Genomic DNA, 21,075 nt, shown 5'->3' on the forward strand with positions numbered 1-21,075 from the left:
ATGTCCCGTCCCCCCATATCCAGCCATGTCCCGTCCCCCCATATCCAGCCATGTCCCGTCCCCCCATATCCAGCCATGTCCCGTCCCCCCATATCCAGCCATGTCCCCCCCCCCCATATCCAGCCATGTCCCCCCCCCCCCATATCCAGCCATGTCCCTGTGTCCCCAAATGCAGCCATGTCCCCCCCCCCCATATCCAGCCATGTCCGTCCCCCCCCCATATCCAGCCATGTCCCCCCCCCCATATCCAGCCATGTCCCCCCCCCATATCCAGCCATGTCCCCCCCCCCATATCCAGCCATGTCCCCCCCCCCATATCCAGCCATGTCCCCCCCCCCCATATCCAGCCATGTCCCCCCCCCCATATCCAGCCATGTCCCCCCCCCCATATCCAGCCATGTCCCCCCCCCCCCATATCCAGCCATGTCCCGTCCCCCCATATCCAGCCATGTCCCGTCCCCCCATATCCAGCCATGTCCCGTCCCCCCATATCCAGCCATGTCCCGTCCCCCCATATCCAGCCATGTCCCCCCCCCCCATATCCAGCCATGTCCCCCCCCCCCATATCCAGCCATGTCCCCCCCCCCCCATATCCAGCCATGTCCCCCCCCCCCATATCCAGCCATGTCCCCCCCCCATATCCAGCCATGTCCCCCCCCCCATATCCAGCCATGTCCCCCCCCCCATATCCAGCCATGTCCCCCCCCCATATCCAGCCATGTCCCCCCCCATATCCAGCCATGTCCCCCCCCCATATCCAGCCATGTCCCCCCCCATATCCAGCCATGTCCCCCCCCATATCCAGCCATGTCCCCCCCCATATCCAGCCATGTCCCCCTTACCTGCATCCCGCCGCATCCCCGCTGCCGCCGACTGGCTAATACGCGCGGGGAACATCACAGCTTTCATTTGAATAGCTGTAAGATTCCGCCGCGCTGCGTATAGACACTCCCCCTTGCTTGGGATTGGACAGTTCACCCGAGCAAGGGGAAGTGTCTATACGCAGCGCGGCGCAAATCATTACAGCTATTCAAATGAAAGCTGTGATGTTCCCCGCGCGTATTAACCAGTCGGCGGTGGCAGCGGGGATGCGGCGTGGGGGGGGGGGGGGATGGTATCGAATGTGGCATCGGGGGTATTTGCGGGAGTACAAGTACTCCCGCAAATACTCGGAATCGGTCCCGATACCGATACTAGTATCGGGACAACCCTAGTTCTAGGTGAGGCAACACAGAGCTGTCACTTGGTAGGAGTTTTAAAAAAAAAAAAATACATTATAGCAAAGCCCACAAAATCATTTAAAGTGAGGTCTACATTTTATAAAACTTAAATCAAATTTATTTAGTCTCTGAAAGTTTCTGCCCCTCAACCTCTTCCCCTTTAGCTGCAGAGGCAGCAGCTATGGTTGAATACATGCCACAGCTGCCGTTTTGCTTCACAGCTTTGGCAGGAATTATATGCCCTGTACACCTGCTGATCGAGAATTCAAGTGATTGGGGGTGCTTGTGCTGGGTCCAAGGGGTTAAAGCAAGTGCCAGTCAAACGATCTCTGAAGAGTTATCCGAACATCGGTGAGCATCGAAAACGTGAACATGTCCTTATGGTGAGACACTCTTACTGGTGTGGGTGGTGATCAGGGACACTGGGACTGGTGTGGTGGTAACCTGGGACAATATGACTAGTGTGGCGGTGATTAGAGACACTAAATGGTGCAGGATTGAGTAAGGACACCGACAGGCAGCCCTGGTCTGGTGACACTGTACTGCTGTGGCAGTGATCAGAGACAAAGACTGGTGGTACAGGCATAAATACAATGATATCGGCGCAGCCAGCCATTGTAAAAAAAAAAATGCTTATTAGTGATAATCACTTTACAAGCAATCATTTTAACAGTGTTTGGCATCCATTTATGATGTCATTGTTAACTATTGAATGAAAGCCATTGTTTACTACTGGACCAATCACATGGTACCAGGGCCAATCACCGTGGCCCAAAAACCCTGATCGGTGATCCATGAATCACGTTTCTGGGAGGATGGAAAGCCAATTATGGTCTTGTTTATCAAGTTTGACTGCATAACAACTACAAATACTATAAGTTAGAAAGATACCTTTGGGAGACCGTCCATGGAAGAAATTCCAGTAGAATCCAGAAAGTCAACAAAACTAGAGAAATAAACATTTTTCACCTAAGAAATGGAATACATTTTATTAATACAACATTAAAACAAATGTCTTCGTAATCCGAGCATACATGGAAAGATGCAGAAAAATATTTCCAAAACATAAAAAAAGCAGTTTGTTGTTCTGTAAAATAAAGAAATTGTGTTCGCCTAGGCTGCATTCACACCTAGGCGACAAAACGCTGGAGGGGAGAAATAACATGATTCTCTATGGAGATGGTTCACATCTCCACACCGAACGCCTGAAGCTCAAACAAGTCCCGGAACCTTTTTTGTCGCGGCATATCGGGCGGCTTCGGCGTTCTCCATACCCGACAATGACCTATACAAAACCGTGGTTAAAAACGCAGTGTTTTGTCGCGGCAAATCGCGGTAAAAAACGCTGCAAATCGCCTAAGCCTAGGTGTGAATGCAGCCTAAGAGACACAGAGATTGCGTTTCAACTGAATGGATAGATCTGGGTTTCAAGCTGAGCAGGATTTTAAGCTGGGGAGAATTCAAAGCCTTATGTCAAGTGTCAGCATCAGGGATCCATCGGCTTCCAAAAAAACAAGTTGAGGATTAGCAAACAAATGTAGGCCACAAGGTCTTGTATTTTGAAATTATTAAGTATTGTGAAGAACCCACTGTCCCTGTGTGTTTTGGAGGGGGCTGTGGGCTGGCCTCCTACCCACAGACTATGGCGTAGCAGAGAACGGGAGATTTGAAGGGCTATTTGCCATCCACTGCAACCAGGAGAAGATGCCACCTCCAGATACTTGTGTCTGCGGTCACCAGTTCTTTGGAACCAGGTGAAAGTGGTATCTGTTGGCTGGGCTTGTGGAGCCCAGTGAACTCGTGTCTCCGTACGCCCCCCACCACCGCGCGATCGCGGCAGGTCCGCGCCGGCCGGTAATTGAGGCCGTGGCTTTCTGCAGGCCTAAGCTTCCTTCTGTGATCTGGCGCTATCTTGTGGTGGCCGTTGGCATTACAAGTAAAACAGCAATCCAGCAATTCTAATGTGTTTTTCACCGACATCTCCTTCCCTCCAATTAGAGCCCCCAAACATTGGAATAAAAAAAAAACTAAAATAAAAATTATATATATATATATATATATATATATATATATATATATATATATATATATATATATATATATATATATATATATATATATATATATATATATATATATATATATATATATATATATATATATATATATATATATATACACACACACACACGAGAATAAAATGGTGGTCATTGCAATACTTTGTCACACCGTATTTGCGCAGCGGTCTTACAAGCGCACTTTTTTGTGGAAAAAAAACACACTTTTTTAAATAAAAAAAAATAAGACAACAGTAAAGTCAGCCCAATTCTTTTTGATATTGTGAAAGAGAATGTTACGCCAAGTAAATAAATACCCAACATGTCACGCTTCAAAATTGCGTCCGCTCGTGGAATGGCGACAAACTTTTACCCTTTAAAATCTCCATAGGCAAAGTTTAAAAAAAAAATCTACAGGTTGCATGTTTTAAATTACAGAGGAGGTCTAGGGCTAGAATTATTGCTCTCGCTCTACTAATCGCAGGCATACCTCACATGTGTGGTTTGAATACCGTTTACATATGCGGCGCTACTCACGAATGCGCAAGCTGGGCGGGGAGCGTTTTCTGGCTCCTAACTTTTTTAGCTGGCTCCTAGATCCCAAGCAAATTTGTCAAACCCTGTCATGCAACACTATACCCATATGACACTTTTGTCCTTTGTCACACAAATAGTGCTTTCTTTTGGTGTTATTTAATCACCTCTAGATTTTTAATTGTTTCGCACTATAAATGGAAAAAAAAAAAAAATGCATTGTCTTTGTTTCCATTATAACATTTTGCCAAATTTAAAATTTTTCTTCATACATTTTGGCCAAAATTTATACCTGTTCATTTCATAAACTGAAGCATCATAAACTCGGTTATAAATGGACAGTCAGTGATCACCGACTGTTCATTCGGAAAAGAAAGGCACCGGTAAATGACCGGTTTACCGACTCATTCCTCCGCTCTCCATCCTGAAAGATCCAGAACAGAGGGGGGAGTGGAGCATGAAGGGGGGGGGGGGGGAACAGAGGGGGATACGGGGAAAGTCAGGGGTGATCGGTGCGGCAAATTACAAGCACCGATCCCCCTGTATAGATTTCAAAATAGCAGCCGAAAGCCGCGGGGGTGGGGGTGGAACGTAGAGGAGACGCGACTGTTGCAGATGTTCCCTGGTGCGTGCCCCAGGGGACACGCAGGAGCAAGAATCTGGGAGGATGCAAAAGTACGCCCTCCCAGAGTTATCGACCTGCGCTGTGGCCGTCATTCAGCTATGGTGCAGTGGACTGGTTGTAATCCTTCTTAATATTCAAGGAGCAGAGAGGAGGGGGTGGAGAGAATGCAGTCACAGTGTGAGAGCTGATTGGAGGAAAGGAACATCCTCCTTCACACAGCAGAAGAACGGTGTTCTGAATAGACAAGCTGTGTGCTGAGCTCTCTCCCAGACACAAATTGTATCTCATGTGTTGGGAAAAAAATCTGAAGCGACTCATGATGCACCAGAGAGAAACTACACTTAGAGCTTTGGATAGAGATAAGTAATCACTACCGATACACTAAGTGCTTTCATGACTGAGGTTTACAACCGCTTGCTGGCCGCATAACTTAGTTATACGGCAGTAGATTGGTACACAAATACAGTGATCCGTATAGGAGAGCCAAAGTGTCAGACTATCCACCCAATATCGCAGTCCTGCTATAAGTCGCTGACCGCCACCATTACTAGACTAATTGTAGACACTATAACTTACGCAAACCAATATACGCTTATATGAATTTTCTTTACAAAAAAAAAACATGTAGCAGACTACAGGTAAAACAAAAAACTAGAATACCGTGCAAAAGTTCATTTATTTCACTAATGCAACAAAAAAGGTGACACTAATATATGAGAGATAGTTCAAGCCATGATTTGTCAGAATTGCGATTATGGCTTACAGCTTATGAAAACCCCAAATCCACAATCTCCGAAAATTTGAATATTGTGAAAAGGTGCAATATTCTGGGCTCAAAGTGTCCCACTCTAATCAGCTAATTAAGCCATAACACCTGCAAAGGGTTCCTGAGCCTTTAAATGATCTCTCACTCTGGTTCAGTAGGAATCACAATCATGGGAAAGACTGCTGACCTGACAGTTGTGCAGAAAACCATCATTGATACCCTCCATAGGGAGGGAAAGCCTCAAAAAGGTAATTGCAAAAGAAGTTGGATGTTCCCAAAGTGTTGTATCAAAGCACATTAATAGAAAGATATGTGGAAGGTAAAAGTGTGGAAGAAAAGGAGGTACACAAGCAGCCGGGATGACCGCAGCCTGGAGAGGATTGTCAGGAAACGGCCATTCAAAAGTGTTGGGGATTTTTACAAGGAGTGGACTGAGGCTGGAGTCAGTGCATCAAGAGCCGCCAACACACACACACACACACACACACACACACACACAGTTCCTGGACATGGGCTTCAAATGTCGTATTCCTCTTGTCAAGCCACTCCTGAACAACAAACAACGTCAGAAGCGTCTTACCTGGGCTAAAGAAAAACAGACCTGGTCGGTAGCTCAGTGGTCCAAAGTCCTCTTTTCTGATGAGAGCAAATTTTGCATCTCATTTGTAAACCAAGGACCCAGAGTATGGATGAAGAATGGAGAGGCACACACTGCAAGATGCTTGAAGTCCAGTGTGAAGTTTCCACAGACTGTGTTGATTTGGGGAGCCATGTCATCTGCTGGTGTTAGTCCACTGTGCTTCATTAAGTCCAGGGTCAACGCAGCCGTCTACCAGGAGATTTTGGAGCACTTCATGCTTCCACAGATGAGCTCTATGGGAATGCTGAATTCATTTTCCAGCAGGACTTGGCACCTGCCTACACTACCAAAACCAGGTTCAATGACCATGGGATTACTGTGCTTGATTGGCCAGCAAACTCGTCTGACCTGAACCCCATAGAATATATGAGGCATTGCCAAGAGAAAGATGAGACATGAGACCGAACAATGCAGAAAAGCTGAAGGCCGCTATTGAAGCATCCTGGTCTTCTATAACACCTCAGCAGTGCCACAGGCTGATAGCTTCCATGCCATGCGGCATTGAGGCAGTAATTGCTGCAAAAGGGGACCAAACCAATTACTGAGTACATATGCATGCTTATACTTTTCAGGAGGTCCGATATTGTTCTATGTACAATCCTTGTTTTATTGATTGCATGTAATATTCTAATTTTCTGAGATTGCGAATTTGGGGTTTTCACCACAATTATGACAAATCACGGCTTGAACTATCTTGCTTTGCATGTAATGAGTCTCTCTCATATTACTTTCACCTTTCACCTTTTAAGTTGCATTCGTGAAATAAATTAACTTTTGCACGATATTCAAATTTTTAGAGTTTCACCTGTATATATTGGCCTAAATTTATGAAGAAATTTGATCTTTTTATGGGATATGTTTTGCAGCAGAAATTAAAAAAAGTTAGTTCGTTTATTTTTCAAAACTGTCAGTCTTTTTTTCTGTTTATAGCGCAAAAAAAAAACCCTTGGTGATCAAATATCACAAAAATCTCTATTTGTGGGGGGAAAAAAATAATTTCATTTGGGTACAGTGCTGTATGACCGTGCAATTGTCAGTTAAAGCAACGCAGTGGCATATAGCAAAAATAGTTCTGGTCATAAAGGGGGGATGGGTCAATTTTCCGGAGGTCAATTCGCTTCAGTTTATCAAATGAATTAGAAAATGTAAAAAATAGAAATTAACGGTTTCTAAAAGACAAACACTCATGAATAACGCCTAAAAACCTTAGTAACTATATATGCAAATAAAACAGAGAAGATTCTCCAAACTCGTAAAACTTGCAAATATAACATTATAAATAACTTAAATTAGGGGGGAAAAAAGGGAAGGGTAGTTAATATATTTGCTTGCCACCATGCCAATCATTTTAGGAATTTAGCTGTTCAACCCTACTGTGTATTTTATAATATATATGCATTACATAAATGTAACAGTAATTGGTGCATGATATGGTACATCATAATTAACTTTGTAAATCACTATCAGAAATTATGCTCTCCCTTGAGAGCACTTTTATCCCAGTGTGTACTCTACATACGAACACTCCATTTGCTTGTTAAAGGGATATTAGAGCCCAAAAAAAAAAAAAAAAAACCACAAACACACAATTATCTTTTTCACAGAGCAGCCCAGATCGTTCTCTTCTCAGGTCCCTTGCCCGAGCTCCTGACCCCTACCTCCTGCCGAGAGCCCCCAGAGCAAGCAGCTTGCAATGGGGGCACCCAAGCAGGCTCGCTCCCAAGCTGCTGTTTTGCATGTCTCTTCACACACAGAGCCACAGCTCGGCCCCACCCACTCTCTCTCTCCTCAATGGCTGACTCACAGCCAATGGCTCCTTCTACTGTCTCAGCCAATGAGGGAGGGTCCCTGGAAAGCCAAGATTCTCATGCACATTGCTGGATTGCGACGGGGCTCAGGTAAGCATTAGGTAGGGGGGTTGGGGGAGGCTGTACAGAAAAAAAAAGTTTTCTCCTCTGTACAGTCCCCTCCCTGTACATAAGGTTAAAAAACCTTGAGAGCCTTTAGGAGACATTTTAACATTTATTTCCCCCTACTATGCAACTCATATGGTTATTAACTGGTTAATGCCAGCCAATTCAGTTATGATCACGGAAACCTCCAGCCCCAGGAAAACACATGATTTTCAAGAAGGCAAACTGTGGTACAGCAATTGCCATTTTCTAGGCTAATGTACTGCTGGAAAAAATAAATACTTGTCTCTAGCCATTTATATTTTAGGAGAGAACTGTTTATACTTCCTCTGCCAAGAACAAACTAAAAACAAGGAAATGATTACCTCATCAACAGGACATTCGTTAGCCTTACAAAGAGCCTCTATGATTCTGGTGTCTGTTTCAGACTGCCGTGACGTACGAGTGTTTCTGCTCTGACCACGACGGGAAGTTCGGGTTGGTCCATTCACAGAAAGTCCACTCACAGAGCTTTCTGCGTACAAACAGTGGTGAAAATATTTAGAACATTTACCAATACGAAAACTTTTATATTAACCATGTACCCCACCTGAAAACAACATAGTCGCCACTTTCAAATTATAATAAACAAATGCCCAAAAAAAAAAAAAAAAAAAAAAAGAAACACACCTTATTCTTCATTAAATCATGTGTTATCCACTTCCCGACCGCCGCATGTAGATATACGTCGGCAGAATGGCACGTACAGGCACATTGGCGTACCTGTACGTCCCTGCCTAGACGTGGGTCCGATCGGGACCCCCCCCGCTACATGCAGCGGTCGGATTCCCTCGGGGAGCGATCCAGGACGACGCCGCGGCTATTCGTTTATAGCCGCTCCGTCGCGATCGCTCCCCGGAGCTGAAGAACGGGGAGAGCCGTATGTAAACACGGCTTCCCCGTGCTTCACTGTGGCGGCTGCATCGATCGAGTCATCCCTTTTATAGGGAGACTCAATCGATGATGTCAGTCCTACAGCCACACCCCCCTACAGTTGTAAACACACACTAGGTGAACACTAAATCCTACAGTGCCCCCTGTGGTTAACTCCCAAACTGCAACTGTCATTTTCACAATAAACAATGCAATTTAAATGCATTTTTTGCTGTGAAAATGACAATGGTCCCAAAAATGTGTCAAAATTGTCCGAAGTGTCCGCCATAATGTCGCAGTCACGAAAAAAAAACGCTGATCGCCGCCATTAGTAGTAATAAAAAAAAAATTAATAAAAATGCAATAAAACTATCCCCTATTTTGTAAACGCTATAAATTGTGCGCAAACCAATCGATAAACGCTTATTGCAATTTTTTTTTACCAAAAATAGGTAGAAGAATACGTATCGGCCTAAACTGAGGAAAAAAAAAATTTTATATATGTTTTTGGGGGATATTTATTATAGCAAAAAAGTAAAAAATATTGCATTTTTTTCAAAATTTTCGCTCTATTTTTGTCTATAGCGCAAAAAATAAAAACCGCAGAGGTGATCAAATACCACCAAAAGAAAGCTCTATTTGTGGGGAAAAAAGGACGCCAATTTTGTTTGGGAGCCACGTCGCACGACCGCGCAATTGTCTGTTAAAGCGACGCCGTGCCGAATTGTAAAAACCCCTTGGGTCATGTAGCAGCATATTGGTCCGGTCCTTAAGTGGTTATAGACACACTGGCTAACCTAGCATATGTAAAATGAATTCATACACAGGCACAAAATATCAGACAGGAATAGGTTCACCTTACTGGTGTACACAAGGTCAACGCATGGTAAATCTTATAGAAATGTTTCTTCCATTGTTGCAATGAAAATGCAACAAATTATGTAGACTTTTCTTTCCCCTATACTTCCCACAAGGGACAGTAACCCATCAAGCTCTACTACTCGTTAACTTTGATAAACTCACGAATCGAAAATGCACCAACAAATTTTAGGTTATGACATACTATATGGTTCCTTTAGAACATCAGATGGCGATCGCTTGATAAAATATTCCAAGACACACAGCAACAACTGGAACGAGATTATAAGGTCATCATCCTTCTGCAAAACGTTCCCTGAAAAAAAAAAAAGTAAATATTACATACAAATAAAATAACTAAAGTAGTTGTAAAGGCAGAAGGTTTTTTTTAATGCTAATGCATTTTGTGCATTAAAGTGGTTGTAAAAGCAGGACGTTTTTCATCTTAATGCATTAATATGAAGGAAAAAAAAACAGCCCCCCTAATACTTCAAAAGAGAAGGGGGGGGGGGGATTTAGGGATTGTAAATGAGGCACAGGACACAATTTTAAACTTAATAGTTGACTGAGAAGCATGACATATCACATGACTTAGAATACATGATTGAATAAGGTAAACTGATCTATATACAGGTACAACCTAAAATTTGACATAAACAAAAATCACATAGTATATAATCGTGGTAACCAATAACGTGATTAACCAGGGTAGATCTATATAAAAGTTGAACTTGGAAAATTCCATATGTGAGCATATGTATCACGATATATTATTGGAGTAACCAATGTTATTAATCAAATACTGATTGTCAATGGATTAATGTTGTATGAATGGGTCACAATACCAATTTTATATTATATACACACACACACACACACACACACACACACACTACATTGGGAGCATAGTAGCATCCATTAGGCTTGATTCGTTTAGTGGACGTTTTCCATTCATCAGGAGCAAGCGCATAGCATGTCTGAAAATATGAAAAAAAAGTATCCAAGTAATCTAATATTAGGCCCAGATGACCAAAAATAGGGGCAAGGGAAAACACAATGAAGGTTATACAGGCAAAACTCAAAACATTCTAATATCGTGAAAAAGTAAATTTATTTCACCAATGCAACTTAAAAGGTGAAACTAACATACGAGATAGTTCAAGCCATGATTTGTCATAATTGTGACGATTTGGGGTTTTCATGAGCTGTAAGCCATAATCTCAGAAAATTTGAATATTGTGAAAAGGTGCAATATTCTAGGCTCAAAGTGTCCCACTCTAATCAGCTAATTAAGCCATAACACCTGCAAAGGGTTCCTGACCCTTTAAATGGTCTCTCAGTCTGGTTCCGTAGGAATCACAATCATGGGAAAGACTGCTGACCTGACAGTTGTGCAGAAAACCATCATTGACACCCTCCATAAGGGAGGGAAAGCCTCAAAAGGTAATTGCAAAAGAAGTTGGATGTTCCCAAAGTGCTGTATCAAAAGCACATTAATAGAAAGTTATGTGGAAGGGAAAAGTGTGGAAGAAAAAAGGTGCACAAGCAGCCGGGATGACCACAGCCTGGAGAGGAGTCAGGAAAAGGCCATTCAAAAGTGTTGCTGGAGTCAGTGCATCAAGAGCTACCACACACAGACGGATCCTGGACATGGGCTTCAAACGTCGTATTCCTCTCGTCAAGCCACTCCTGAACAAACAACTTCAGAAGCGTCTTACCTGGGCTAAAGAAAAACAGACCTGGACCAAAGTCCTCTTTTCTGATGAACATTTTGCATCTCATTTGGAAACCAAGGACCCAGAGTATGGAGGAAGAATGGAGAGGCACACACTGCAAGATGCTTGAAGTCCAGTGTGAAGTTTCCACAGCGTGTGTTGATTTGGGGAGCCATGTCATCTGCTGGTGTTGGTCCACTGTGCTTCATTAAGTCCAGGGTCAACGCAGCCGTCTACCAGGAGATTTTGGAGCACTTCATGCTTCCTTCCGCAGATGAGCTCTATGGGTATGCTGAATTAATTTTTCAGCAGGACTTGGCACCTGCCCACACTGCCAAAATCTGGTTTAAATGCCTGTGGGATTACTGTGCTTGATTGGCCAGAAAACTCGCCTGACCTTAACCCCATAGAGAATCTATGGGGCACTGCCAAGAGAAAGAGGAGAGACATGAGACAGAACAATGTAGAAGAGCTGAAGGCCACTATTGAAGCATCCTGGTCTTCCATAACACCTCAGCAGTGCCACAGGCTGATGGCTTCCATGCCACACTGCATTGAGGCAGTAATTGGTACAAAAGGGGCCCAAACCAAGTACCGATTACATATGCATTCTTATACTTTTCAGAGGTCCGATATTGTTCCATGTACAATCCTTTTATTGATTGCATTTAATATTCTCATTTTCTGAGATTGTGGATTTGAGGTTTTCATGAGCTGTAAGCCATAATCATCACAATTATGACAAATCACGGCTTGAACCATCTTGCTTTGCATGTAATGAGTATCTTAAATTTGTTTCACCTTTTAAGTAGTGAAATAAATGAACTTTTACACGATATTCAAATTTTTCCAGTATCACCTGTATATGTCCCTCGATTACTTACAAGTAGATTGGCAGTGCTGAAAGACAGGATTTGCAACGCATGTTTGTCCCGGGAGCCGTGGGCATGGAGTCCAAGGGACAAGCGGACGCACAGTACAGCACCCCAGAGAAGCATCTCCAATTGAGTTGGACAACTGTTCTAGGGAGCGACTGCAAAACCATCTATAATGTAATGAATATACGGTGCCTTGCAGAAGTATTCACCTCCCTTGGCATTTTTCGTGTTTTGTTGTCTCACAACCTTGAATCAACATGGACTGTTTGAGGATTTGCATCATTTAATTTACAGAAAATGTCCACAACAACTTTGAAGATGTTTTTTTTTTTTTTTTTTATTGTAAAGCAAATAGGACAAAATAACAGAAAAAGTCAATGTGCATAAAGTATTCCTAAAGTGAATACTTTGTAGAGCCACCTTTTGCGACCATCACAGCTCCAAGACACTTCGAATAAGTCTCTATGAGCTTGCCACATCTTACCACTGGGATTTTTGCCCATTCCTCCTTGCAAAACTGCTTCAGCTCTTTCAAGTTCTGGCCCCTTATTCCTGCAAGTACCAGGATCAGAACTTTTGTAAAATACCCGTGGCGCGGTAGCCAGACCGAAGGGCAAGGCCACGAACTGAAAGTGTCGCTGTTCTACCGCAAAATGCAGAAACTTCTGGCGAGTGGAAAAAATTGGCACATGCAGATATGCATCTTTGATGTCTGTTAATGCCAGAAATTCTCCTCCCCGCATGGTGGATACGACTGACTGGATTGACTCCATGCAAAAAAAGAGCGGACGGTTAGGAACCGATTTAGATCTTTGAGATCGAGAATGGGTCTGACATCTCCATTCAGTTTTGGCACCATGAAGAGATCTGAATAAAACCCCATGCCCTGCTCTTCTGAGGGAAGCTCTATGATTACACCCCGAGACATCAATCGGTCCAATGCCTCACCGAACGGCTGTTGCGACTGCCTGGAGGCTGATGCGGCTGGTACCGGGGAAGAACGTCTACTCCTTTTCACTGGTAAAAGGGCACTCTTACTGTTTGAAATTTTTAAGATATACTAATCCAAAACATCCCCGAACAACCATTCCCCATTAAAGGGAAATCCTGCCAATAGGTTTTTGCATGAAAATTCAGCTGACCAATGCCTCAACCAGAGAATTCTATGCATATGCACTGATAAGAGAGCAAAGCGTGACACCTGATGAATAGAATCTTTAAGAGTCTCATTCTCAAAACAAAGGCCCTAGGTAGCTCAGCTAACTCACGGGCCGCAGGGACACTTAACCTGCTTAAAGCGGTTCTCCACCCTAAAGTGGAGTCCCGCTGATCGGAACCCTCCCCCCCTCCGGTGTCACATTTGACACCTTTCAGGGGGAGGGGGGTGCAGACACCTGTCTAAAGACAGGTATTTGCACCCACTTCCGGCCACACGCTACGGGCGAAAGACGGGTTTTTCTGACTTCCCGTCTGTCGCCCGTTGTGTGCTGGGAACACTCGGCTCCCAGCACACAGCGTGTGAGCCAATCGGCAGGCGCAGCGCGACTCGCGCATGCGCCGTAGGGAACCGGGCAGTGAAGCCGCAGCGCTTCACTTCCTGGTTCCTTCAGCGTGGATGGAGGGGGGAGCAGCAGAGAGACGAGCGATCGCTCGTGCTCTGCTGCGATCAGCGCTGGACTCCAGGACAGGTAAGTGTCCCAATATTAAAAGTCAGCAGCTGCAGTATTTGTAGCTGCTGGCTTTTAATATTTTTTCCCCGTGGCACATCCGCTTTAAGCTGGTCCTTTATGGATTGACAAATGCCTATCGCTGCTACTGCACCTGCTACAGCAAACAAGGCTTTAAGCAAAGATTCCAGCTTCTTATCTAATGGATCCTTAAAAACCTGGATATGGTTTACTGGACAAGTTAGACTCTTATTCACAGAAGATATAGCAGCGTCTATTGCTGGCAAACTCCACTTCTTAGTGAACTTTTCCTTCATAGAATAGAGAAAATCTTCTAGGAGGAAGAAAATACTTATCTGGTTGATCCCAGGCAGCATATATTAGCCACTCCAGCAATGGGTGTACAGGAAATGCATGTGGACACTGTGGAGGCTTTAAAGGGACTCAAGAGGAAAGGGGGGGGCTCAGCTACCTGTGCTGGGGGGCAACTTGTATCCACAATGGACAAATTCCATAAGGGATTACACTAGCAATTTCTGAGATTGCGAGGCTGAGAAGGGCTCTTCTGAGACTGAATCCTCAGAGGGGGAGTCATTCCGCCTGCCCTTCTTCCCGGTCACCCAATGGTATCTCAACAACATCAGCTCATTCCTGTTCCAACACTGGAATGTCAGGGGATAGAAAACGGGACCGATCATGTTTCCCGACTGAGAAGAAGAGGCAAAACATATTAGCCATTTTTCCTTCGAAACCAGCTAATGCTGAAACCAAAATCGTTTTTTGGGACGTATGCAGAGGCTGAAATACTGGAAGTGGCTACTATGCATGAGAGCCTGAATAACTCAGACTGGCAAGTTGTTTCTGGTCCTTCAGAGGAGGACAGAACTGTGGAAGCGTGACTAGGATCCTCAGACCCTTTGCGCTCCTCCCCTTCGTATGCTTCTCACCTCTCTTTCGGGAAGACATAGTTGTAAGCACAAAAGGCAGAAGTACTTACAATGTGCATCTACTACCGAGCTATAGTCCAGTAATGGAAATATGTCGCCATCACTGCTCAGCCTGATGCTGAGTAGACATGCATTTTAGAAATGCCTGTAACCAACACCTATACAGCGCTTCCATGCCTTTGTATGCTCTGTGTGCCTCCGCAGCCACCAGACTCTTTCCAGAGTAAAAGCTTTATAGGCAGTAAGCCTTGCGAATGCGCCATGTATTTTGTGAACGTTTGTTTCCACGTGCATGCCGGGCCGCGCCAAGCCACGTCCCCCACGTCCTAGGATGGCTTATTTAAACCAAGCTATTCCCAAGTGCGCGAACGAACAGTCCTGCAAACGGAACGCTCAGGGGAGAAGGGCTGCATCCCCAGGAAAAAGACCGCCGTGTTTCAGGGTCCCCCAGACCTTTCGGCAGCCATGAGTGGATTAAGGAGGCAGCGCTGTTCCAAAGGAGTGCTAGCAGACACTGAATATACTTCGGGGAAAGCATGGTAATGTTAAACACCAGGTATGTTACAATGACACCTTCTAGTGGTAAAAAACATGCAAGGCATTGTTTACTTAGAAGTCCAAAAGTGAACGGTATGTGTTCCTTAGGATCTTCTTTGACTTACCATTCCCGACACAGGATACTGCTGGAAAAACACAGCCAGATCCAATCTTCACCCATCACGGCGGGCCATGTCGTGACGGACCTTCAAGGACTGGGTCCCCCTTGCATACTGGGGTCCACACCCTTGGACCTGTATAGCACCCTGCCAGGACATCCTTTGGTTTAGGCATATGACCAAGGTGGCGGATCTTAGGGTCCAGCCCTCAACAGAGGAGCATTACAGGCAAGTGACCTCGCCGTTTTCCTTCCACGAGGCTCGGGGACCATCCATTTTGGCATCTAGGATGTATCCGACTGCATAGCCCCTTGATCCTGCTTAAGGATTTCCGCAACAGGGCTTCTTTAGCATAGTACTTCTTCAACCGTGACCAACACCTTCAGACACTGGCGGAAAAAAAACTGAGGTACTTCCTGTATGGGAGGGGTTATATAGAAGGGGGGGGGGGGGACTTCCTGTCTTGGGTTGCCTGTGTCCATTCACCTATAGGTGGCATATAACCCACATAGTAATTACTATGGCTGCTCTGTGTCACCTGATGTACAATAAAGGGGAAATTTGACTTGCCTGTAAATCTAGATCTTAGCATACTGTACAACACACAGGCAGCCTTTTCATAAACCACAGGCAATAGGCTCATGCCTTCAGGTGATTGGAGACTGGCAGGCTTTTAAGGGCACAACTCCCTGGGACACCTGCCCTATAACCTTACCCCACTTTGTGAGCCCTCAGTTTTGTAGCAAGCAATGCAGAGTAACAAAGAGTTTAGGTAGGGTGGCCTATGTCTTGTGCTGTACTTTAAATATGGATATTTAAAAGCAAGTCAAAATTCCTCTGACTTTAATAATCCACCAACAAATCCTGGCATGGTGGAAAACATGTTTTATAGGCATAACATTTCTTGTTTACAGCCTTTAGCCAATAACTTCCAACAGATTATCTGTACAGGTGCCATGGATTCCATAATTAATTACAAAGCTACTTTTGCACCAACAGTTTACATGCCCTCTTGGGTAAACTGGTAAGAAATTGCTTACAGTATACAGCGTGGCATGATTTTTGTTTGATTTATTATATTGAGCACGAACATATGGGAGTTCGATTAGTGCCAGCAGCCGAAAACTACTGTATGGTTATATAAATATGTATGTATAGGTCATCTCTAGTGGATATTTCTGGTAACTCGCAAGACCATTTTTAAGCTTAGCTTATATGCCCTCTTGAGTAAACTGGTAAGAAACACTCTATACAATGTACAGAGTTTAAGAACTCCTACCTTTAGCCAAAAGATATGTTGTCCAAGAGCCCTCAAGAATGGCCTTATATCTAGAACCAGCAGCATTCCTGTGTGCCAACAAATACAGGATTTCAATTAGTACAATCTTTACACTATACGACCATACCAAAAAAGAGGTCATTACTAAATAGATCACCAAAGAAAAAATAAATAAATAAATAGAGAGCATATTAGGATTTGAACACAAGAGTACTGGATGTTGAAATACGGCATGTCAATTTGAATGTCTCCAAGTTGTCATAGTTCTGTAGAGAATAAAAGATTTTCATTGTGACCAAGTTAAAGCAAGATTTCTAAAAGTTTTTTTAAACTTACCCTGTATTTGGCTGGTTCAAAAATATGTCGTTAAATGTACTGAAAGAAATAATTTAAACGTTATCAGCAAATTAACAAACGGAGTAAGCAAAAAAGATGCAAAAAAGATGCAAAAAAAAAAAAAAAAAAGAAATTGTATATAAAATAAATAAATCTCAAAACTTTGGATTGCGAGCATAATTTGTTACAGAAACATGCTTGTAATCCAAAAGCACTTGTATATCAAAGCGAATTTCCCCGTAAGAAAAAAATGGAAACTCAGATGATTCGTTCCACAACAATTTATTCATAAGTCCTTCAGTTTATAGTCCATGATTATAGCAATGTGATAAGTTGTGTAACCATAAAATGTCCATCCACAAATGGCAACCTCCACAAGGAGCTACAGAGTATAAAAGAGAGGAGAGGCGCCTCTAAGTGTAGCAAATTGGACACATTTAATGAAGGTACAACATTTAGCAACTCACATGGTTGACGATTAAAAGGAGGCACATCTAAGTATGCAGGCATCTGGGGTAAAGCTGTCTACAGGGCCGCAATGGGTTCATATATCGGACCCGGGGGCCGGACCAAGAGTAGATGGACGGTGTGTATGTGTGAATTAATATAAAATTAAATCAAATGCAGCCACTGTGCCATGCCATCAATAGCAGCCACTGTGCCATCAATTGTCACCACTATGCCATTAAACGCAGTCACTGTGCCATGCCCATCAATTGTCGCCACTGTGCCCAGTAAAATGCTACCACTGTGACCTGTAAAATGCCCCCCCCCCCCCCCCTGGCACTTACCTTTCTGTGGTCAGCCATGCTTCTACCGTCCCTCGTCCAGTGCCTCGTCCCCCCCTCGATCAGGTTACCGATTACCAGAATCAGATTACCTGATTGGCCGAGACACCTGTCAGTCTTATTCAAGGAAGGCACCACCGGTACGTCCCGAGGATAAGCATTCAGGAAGCCGACTACAGCCTCAGGGCTGTACTCTGAAAGCCTTCCACACAGCCAACCAGCTGCCGTTATTCACACAATGCATGAATCTATATATTTTAGTGGCTGTGCGATAGCCAGAGGGGGCGGCGCCCTCTATGGACGAACCGCTCCTGACACATGGTGGCGGCAAAAAAAAAAAAAAAAAAAAAGCAACTCGGTCAGTTTTCCGCCCTGCTCCGCGGGCCGGATTAAAAGGTCCGCCGGGCAGTATACCGCCCGCGGGCCGTAGTTTGCCCATTCCTGGTCTATGTGGACAGCTTTACCCTGGATAACTGCATACTTAGATGTGCCCGTTTTAATCATCAACCATGCGAGTTGTTAAATGTTGTACCTTCATTAAATGTAACCATATTGCTACACTTAGAGGCGCCTCTCTTCTATTTTATAGTCAGTTGTGACACAACGCTACTTGTATATCAAGACATCGCTTGTATATCAAGTCAAAATTTAATTTAAAAGGGGTGGTTCACCCTAAAAACTACTTTTTCTTATTCCACTGCCCCCCCACATTACAATCCGATTAAGGCTCTTATTTTTTTCATGCTGTACATACCTTAGTACAGCATATTCACCCGTGCATCCGGGTTGCGAGTCCCACGGGAGTGGGCGTTCCTCACATGCTGGTGATTGACGTTTTGCCCAAAAACGAGCTCCCCCCCGTCGCGTAAGCCGCGTCACGGTTGGCGAAAAGAGCCGAACGGTGAGTCGGCGCTATACTGCGCATGTCCATCGCCGTTCGGCTCCTTTCGCCAATCGTGACGCGGCTTACGCGACGGGGGGGGGGGAGCTCGTTTTTGGGCAAAACGTCAATCACACACATGTGAGGAACGCCCACTCCCGCAGGACTCGCAACCCGGATGCACGGGTGAATATGCTGTACTAAGGTATGTACAGCATGAAAAAAATAATAAGAGCCTTAATCGGATTGTAATGTGGGGGGGCAGTGGAATAAGAAAAAGTAGTTTTTAGGGTGAACCACCGCTTTAAACATTTTGCTTGTCTTGCAAAACACTCTCAAACCAAGTTACTCTCAAACCAGAGTTTTACTGTGTGTGTATATAATTAAACCCAAAAATATCATATATTGCAGCTTACCAGTCATTAGATGTGATGTCTGTATTTGTTTTTTTCCCCTTACACTTTTCCCCCCCTCTGTTTTGACCTGGTGATCTGACCAGTAACACACCTCTTGTATTAGAGTGCCCCCACTCTGGATGAAGGAGCACAGGGGGCATCTTTGGACAGCAGCATTGTCAGTCGGGGGGGGGGGGGGGTTGCGTGTTTGATGTACTAACAGATTTAAATACACTAATAAGTTGATGACAAACTACAGCTAATACTTTATAAGCAGTTACTGCAAACGGTTTTCTTTTTGGGGTAAAGGTTTTATATAAATATATAGGAGCTGATAATTGTTAAAGGGTTTTTCTCATCTATGTAACTGACACATTCTGCAAGACTTACCAACTGGATCAAGACAAAAAAAAAAAGGAAAAAACTAAGATGAAAAGCAGATAGCACATTTCTGCAGTAAAAACCTTCCCTGTACTGGTATAGAGCTCTCTTCCAACCAAGTGCACTGATACATATACAAATCTTAGACTTGAAACCTTTGCATCGTTCCACTAAATTGTTAATAGTAAGCTGTTAATTGTCAACAGGACAAAGCTTCAGGTTGAGATAATAGGATCTGCTATATTATTATCATCATTTATATATATTATACACACACCTTAACATTATGATACAAATTACAATTATAATTTTTTGGTACAAAAATGTGTGCAAAGTACAATGTTGCACATTAGTAAAGATGGTGTCCTCCAGGTAAGTAATAGGGCCAGGGTATAAAACAACGCAGTGGGAGCAATAGGCTGTGCTGAACCATAATACTTTTTTCATGTAATCAGAAGGGCATAAAAATGCCAGGGTTGTTTTCTCTCCATACTGTTCTAGAACCAACCACAGTCCATCGAGATGCACATCAAAATGCCATTTACTTGGGTGAAAAGGCCTGAACCTATTGCCCAAAAAAGCTTTATTCCTATGCAAAAAGAGCAGAACTGTTGTGAAGATAGTTTACCACAAGAGGTCACCAACAGTCAGTTTAACCACATACTTCCCACTTGTTGCAGCAGACAATTTCCAAATTTCCCCAATTTTAAAAACAGGTGAACTTAAAAGAAAGGTCACCTTTTAACAAAAAAATAAAATGTAAACTTCTTGGCAGCAAAAAAAAAAAAATATGTGCATTTACTAATTTTTGTTTTAGGAACCTGGAAAGCATTACACCAGCGATCAGCAGATTGCTGGGGTCATGCAGGTCAGCGTTAAGCCTTGTACACACGATCAAATTTCCATCAGACAAATCTGTGGAATTTTGTGCAGGGGCATTGGCCGTGAACTTGTTCTGCATACAGACGGTAGAGATTACTTATATTTTGTATTAAATAAAGCAGGGGTGCTCAACCTTTTGAGGATTGAGGGCCACTTTAGCGACTTGGTAGCCGGTCGCGGACAATAATGAGCGCACCAGGCAGATGACAAGTCCAGGTCCATGTCCACTCTGCTTATGCAGAGCAGACACGGATACAGCTCGCTCTACTCTATGGGCCCTCCGATCCGCCCAGACAGAAAGGGACGGATTGGATATATGCGGGTATAAACGGACACAAGTCCATTTATATCTGCTGCTCTAAAGGAGGTGAATAGAGGGCCCAATTGAGTCCACCTGAAAAAGACAGGCAGACCCGATCGTGTGAAAGGGGCCAAGTCTGCTTTCACACTGATGCATTGGGGTTAACCTGTACCTCCACTAACCCAAATCTTTACTTCTTCCTTGGGATTCCTGCAGGTATCGCTGGCTGCAGGAGAATACTACTGGTGGCTGCTGCTGGCTGTTCTCCAGGGCTGATACTGCTGGTAGGTACTGTTGCTGGGTACTGCTGGCTGGTTTTCAAATTCACCATCAGAGAGCATCAGTGTAACAGTAGCTGTCGCTGTAGGAAGCATGTGGCTGCAGTAGAGAGAGGAGCGGATGATTCCTGTATCGCCCCTGTGACAGGCGTAGTACATTTAATATC

General features: G+C 44.0%; 1 protein-coding gene across 2 annotated transcripts in view; it reads right to left on the reverse strand.

Annotated features, from left to right (window-relative positions):
- The window catches only part of RB1 (RB transcriptional corepressor 1), a 231,141-nt gene that overhangs the window by 191,272 nt on the left and 18,794 nt on the right, over positions 1–21,075 (reverse strand). For both annotated transcript variants that reach the window (XM_040341234.1, XM_040341233.1), the window contains exons 5-9: positions 17,004–17,042; positions 16,668–16,735; positions 9,731–9,841; positions 8,121–8,269; positions 2,112–2,189 (exon numbers count right to left, since the gene is read on the reverse strand). In XM_040341234.1, the coding sequence (XP_040197168.1) occupies positions 2,112–2,189; positions 8,121–8,269; positions 9,731–9,841; positions 16,668–16,735; positions 17,004–17,042 (445 nt within the window). The remainder of the gene's footprint in view (positions 1–2,111; positions 2,190–8,120; positions 8,270–9,730; positions 9,842–16,667; positions 16,736–17,003; positions 17,043–21,075) is intronic.

The sequence above is a fragment of the Rana temporaria genome, chromosome 2 (genome assembly GCF_905171775.1).
Source record: "Rana temporaria chromosome 2, aRanTem1.1, whole genome shotgun sequence".
NCBI lineage: Eukaryota > Metazoa > Chordata > Amphibia > Anura > Ranidae > Rana > Rana temporaria.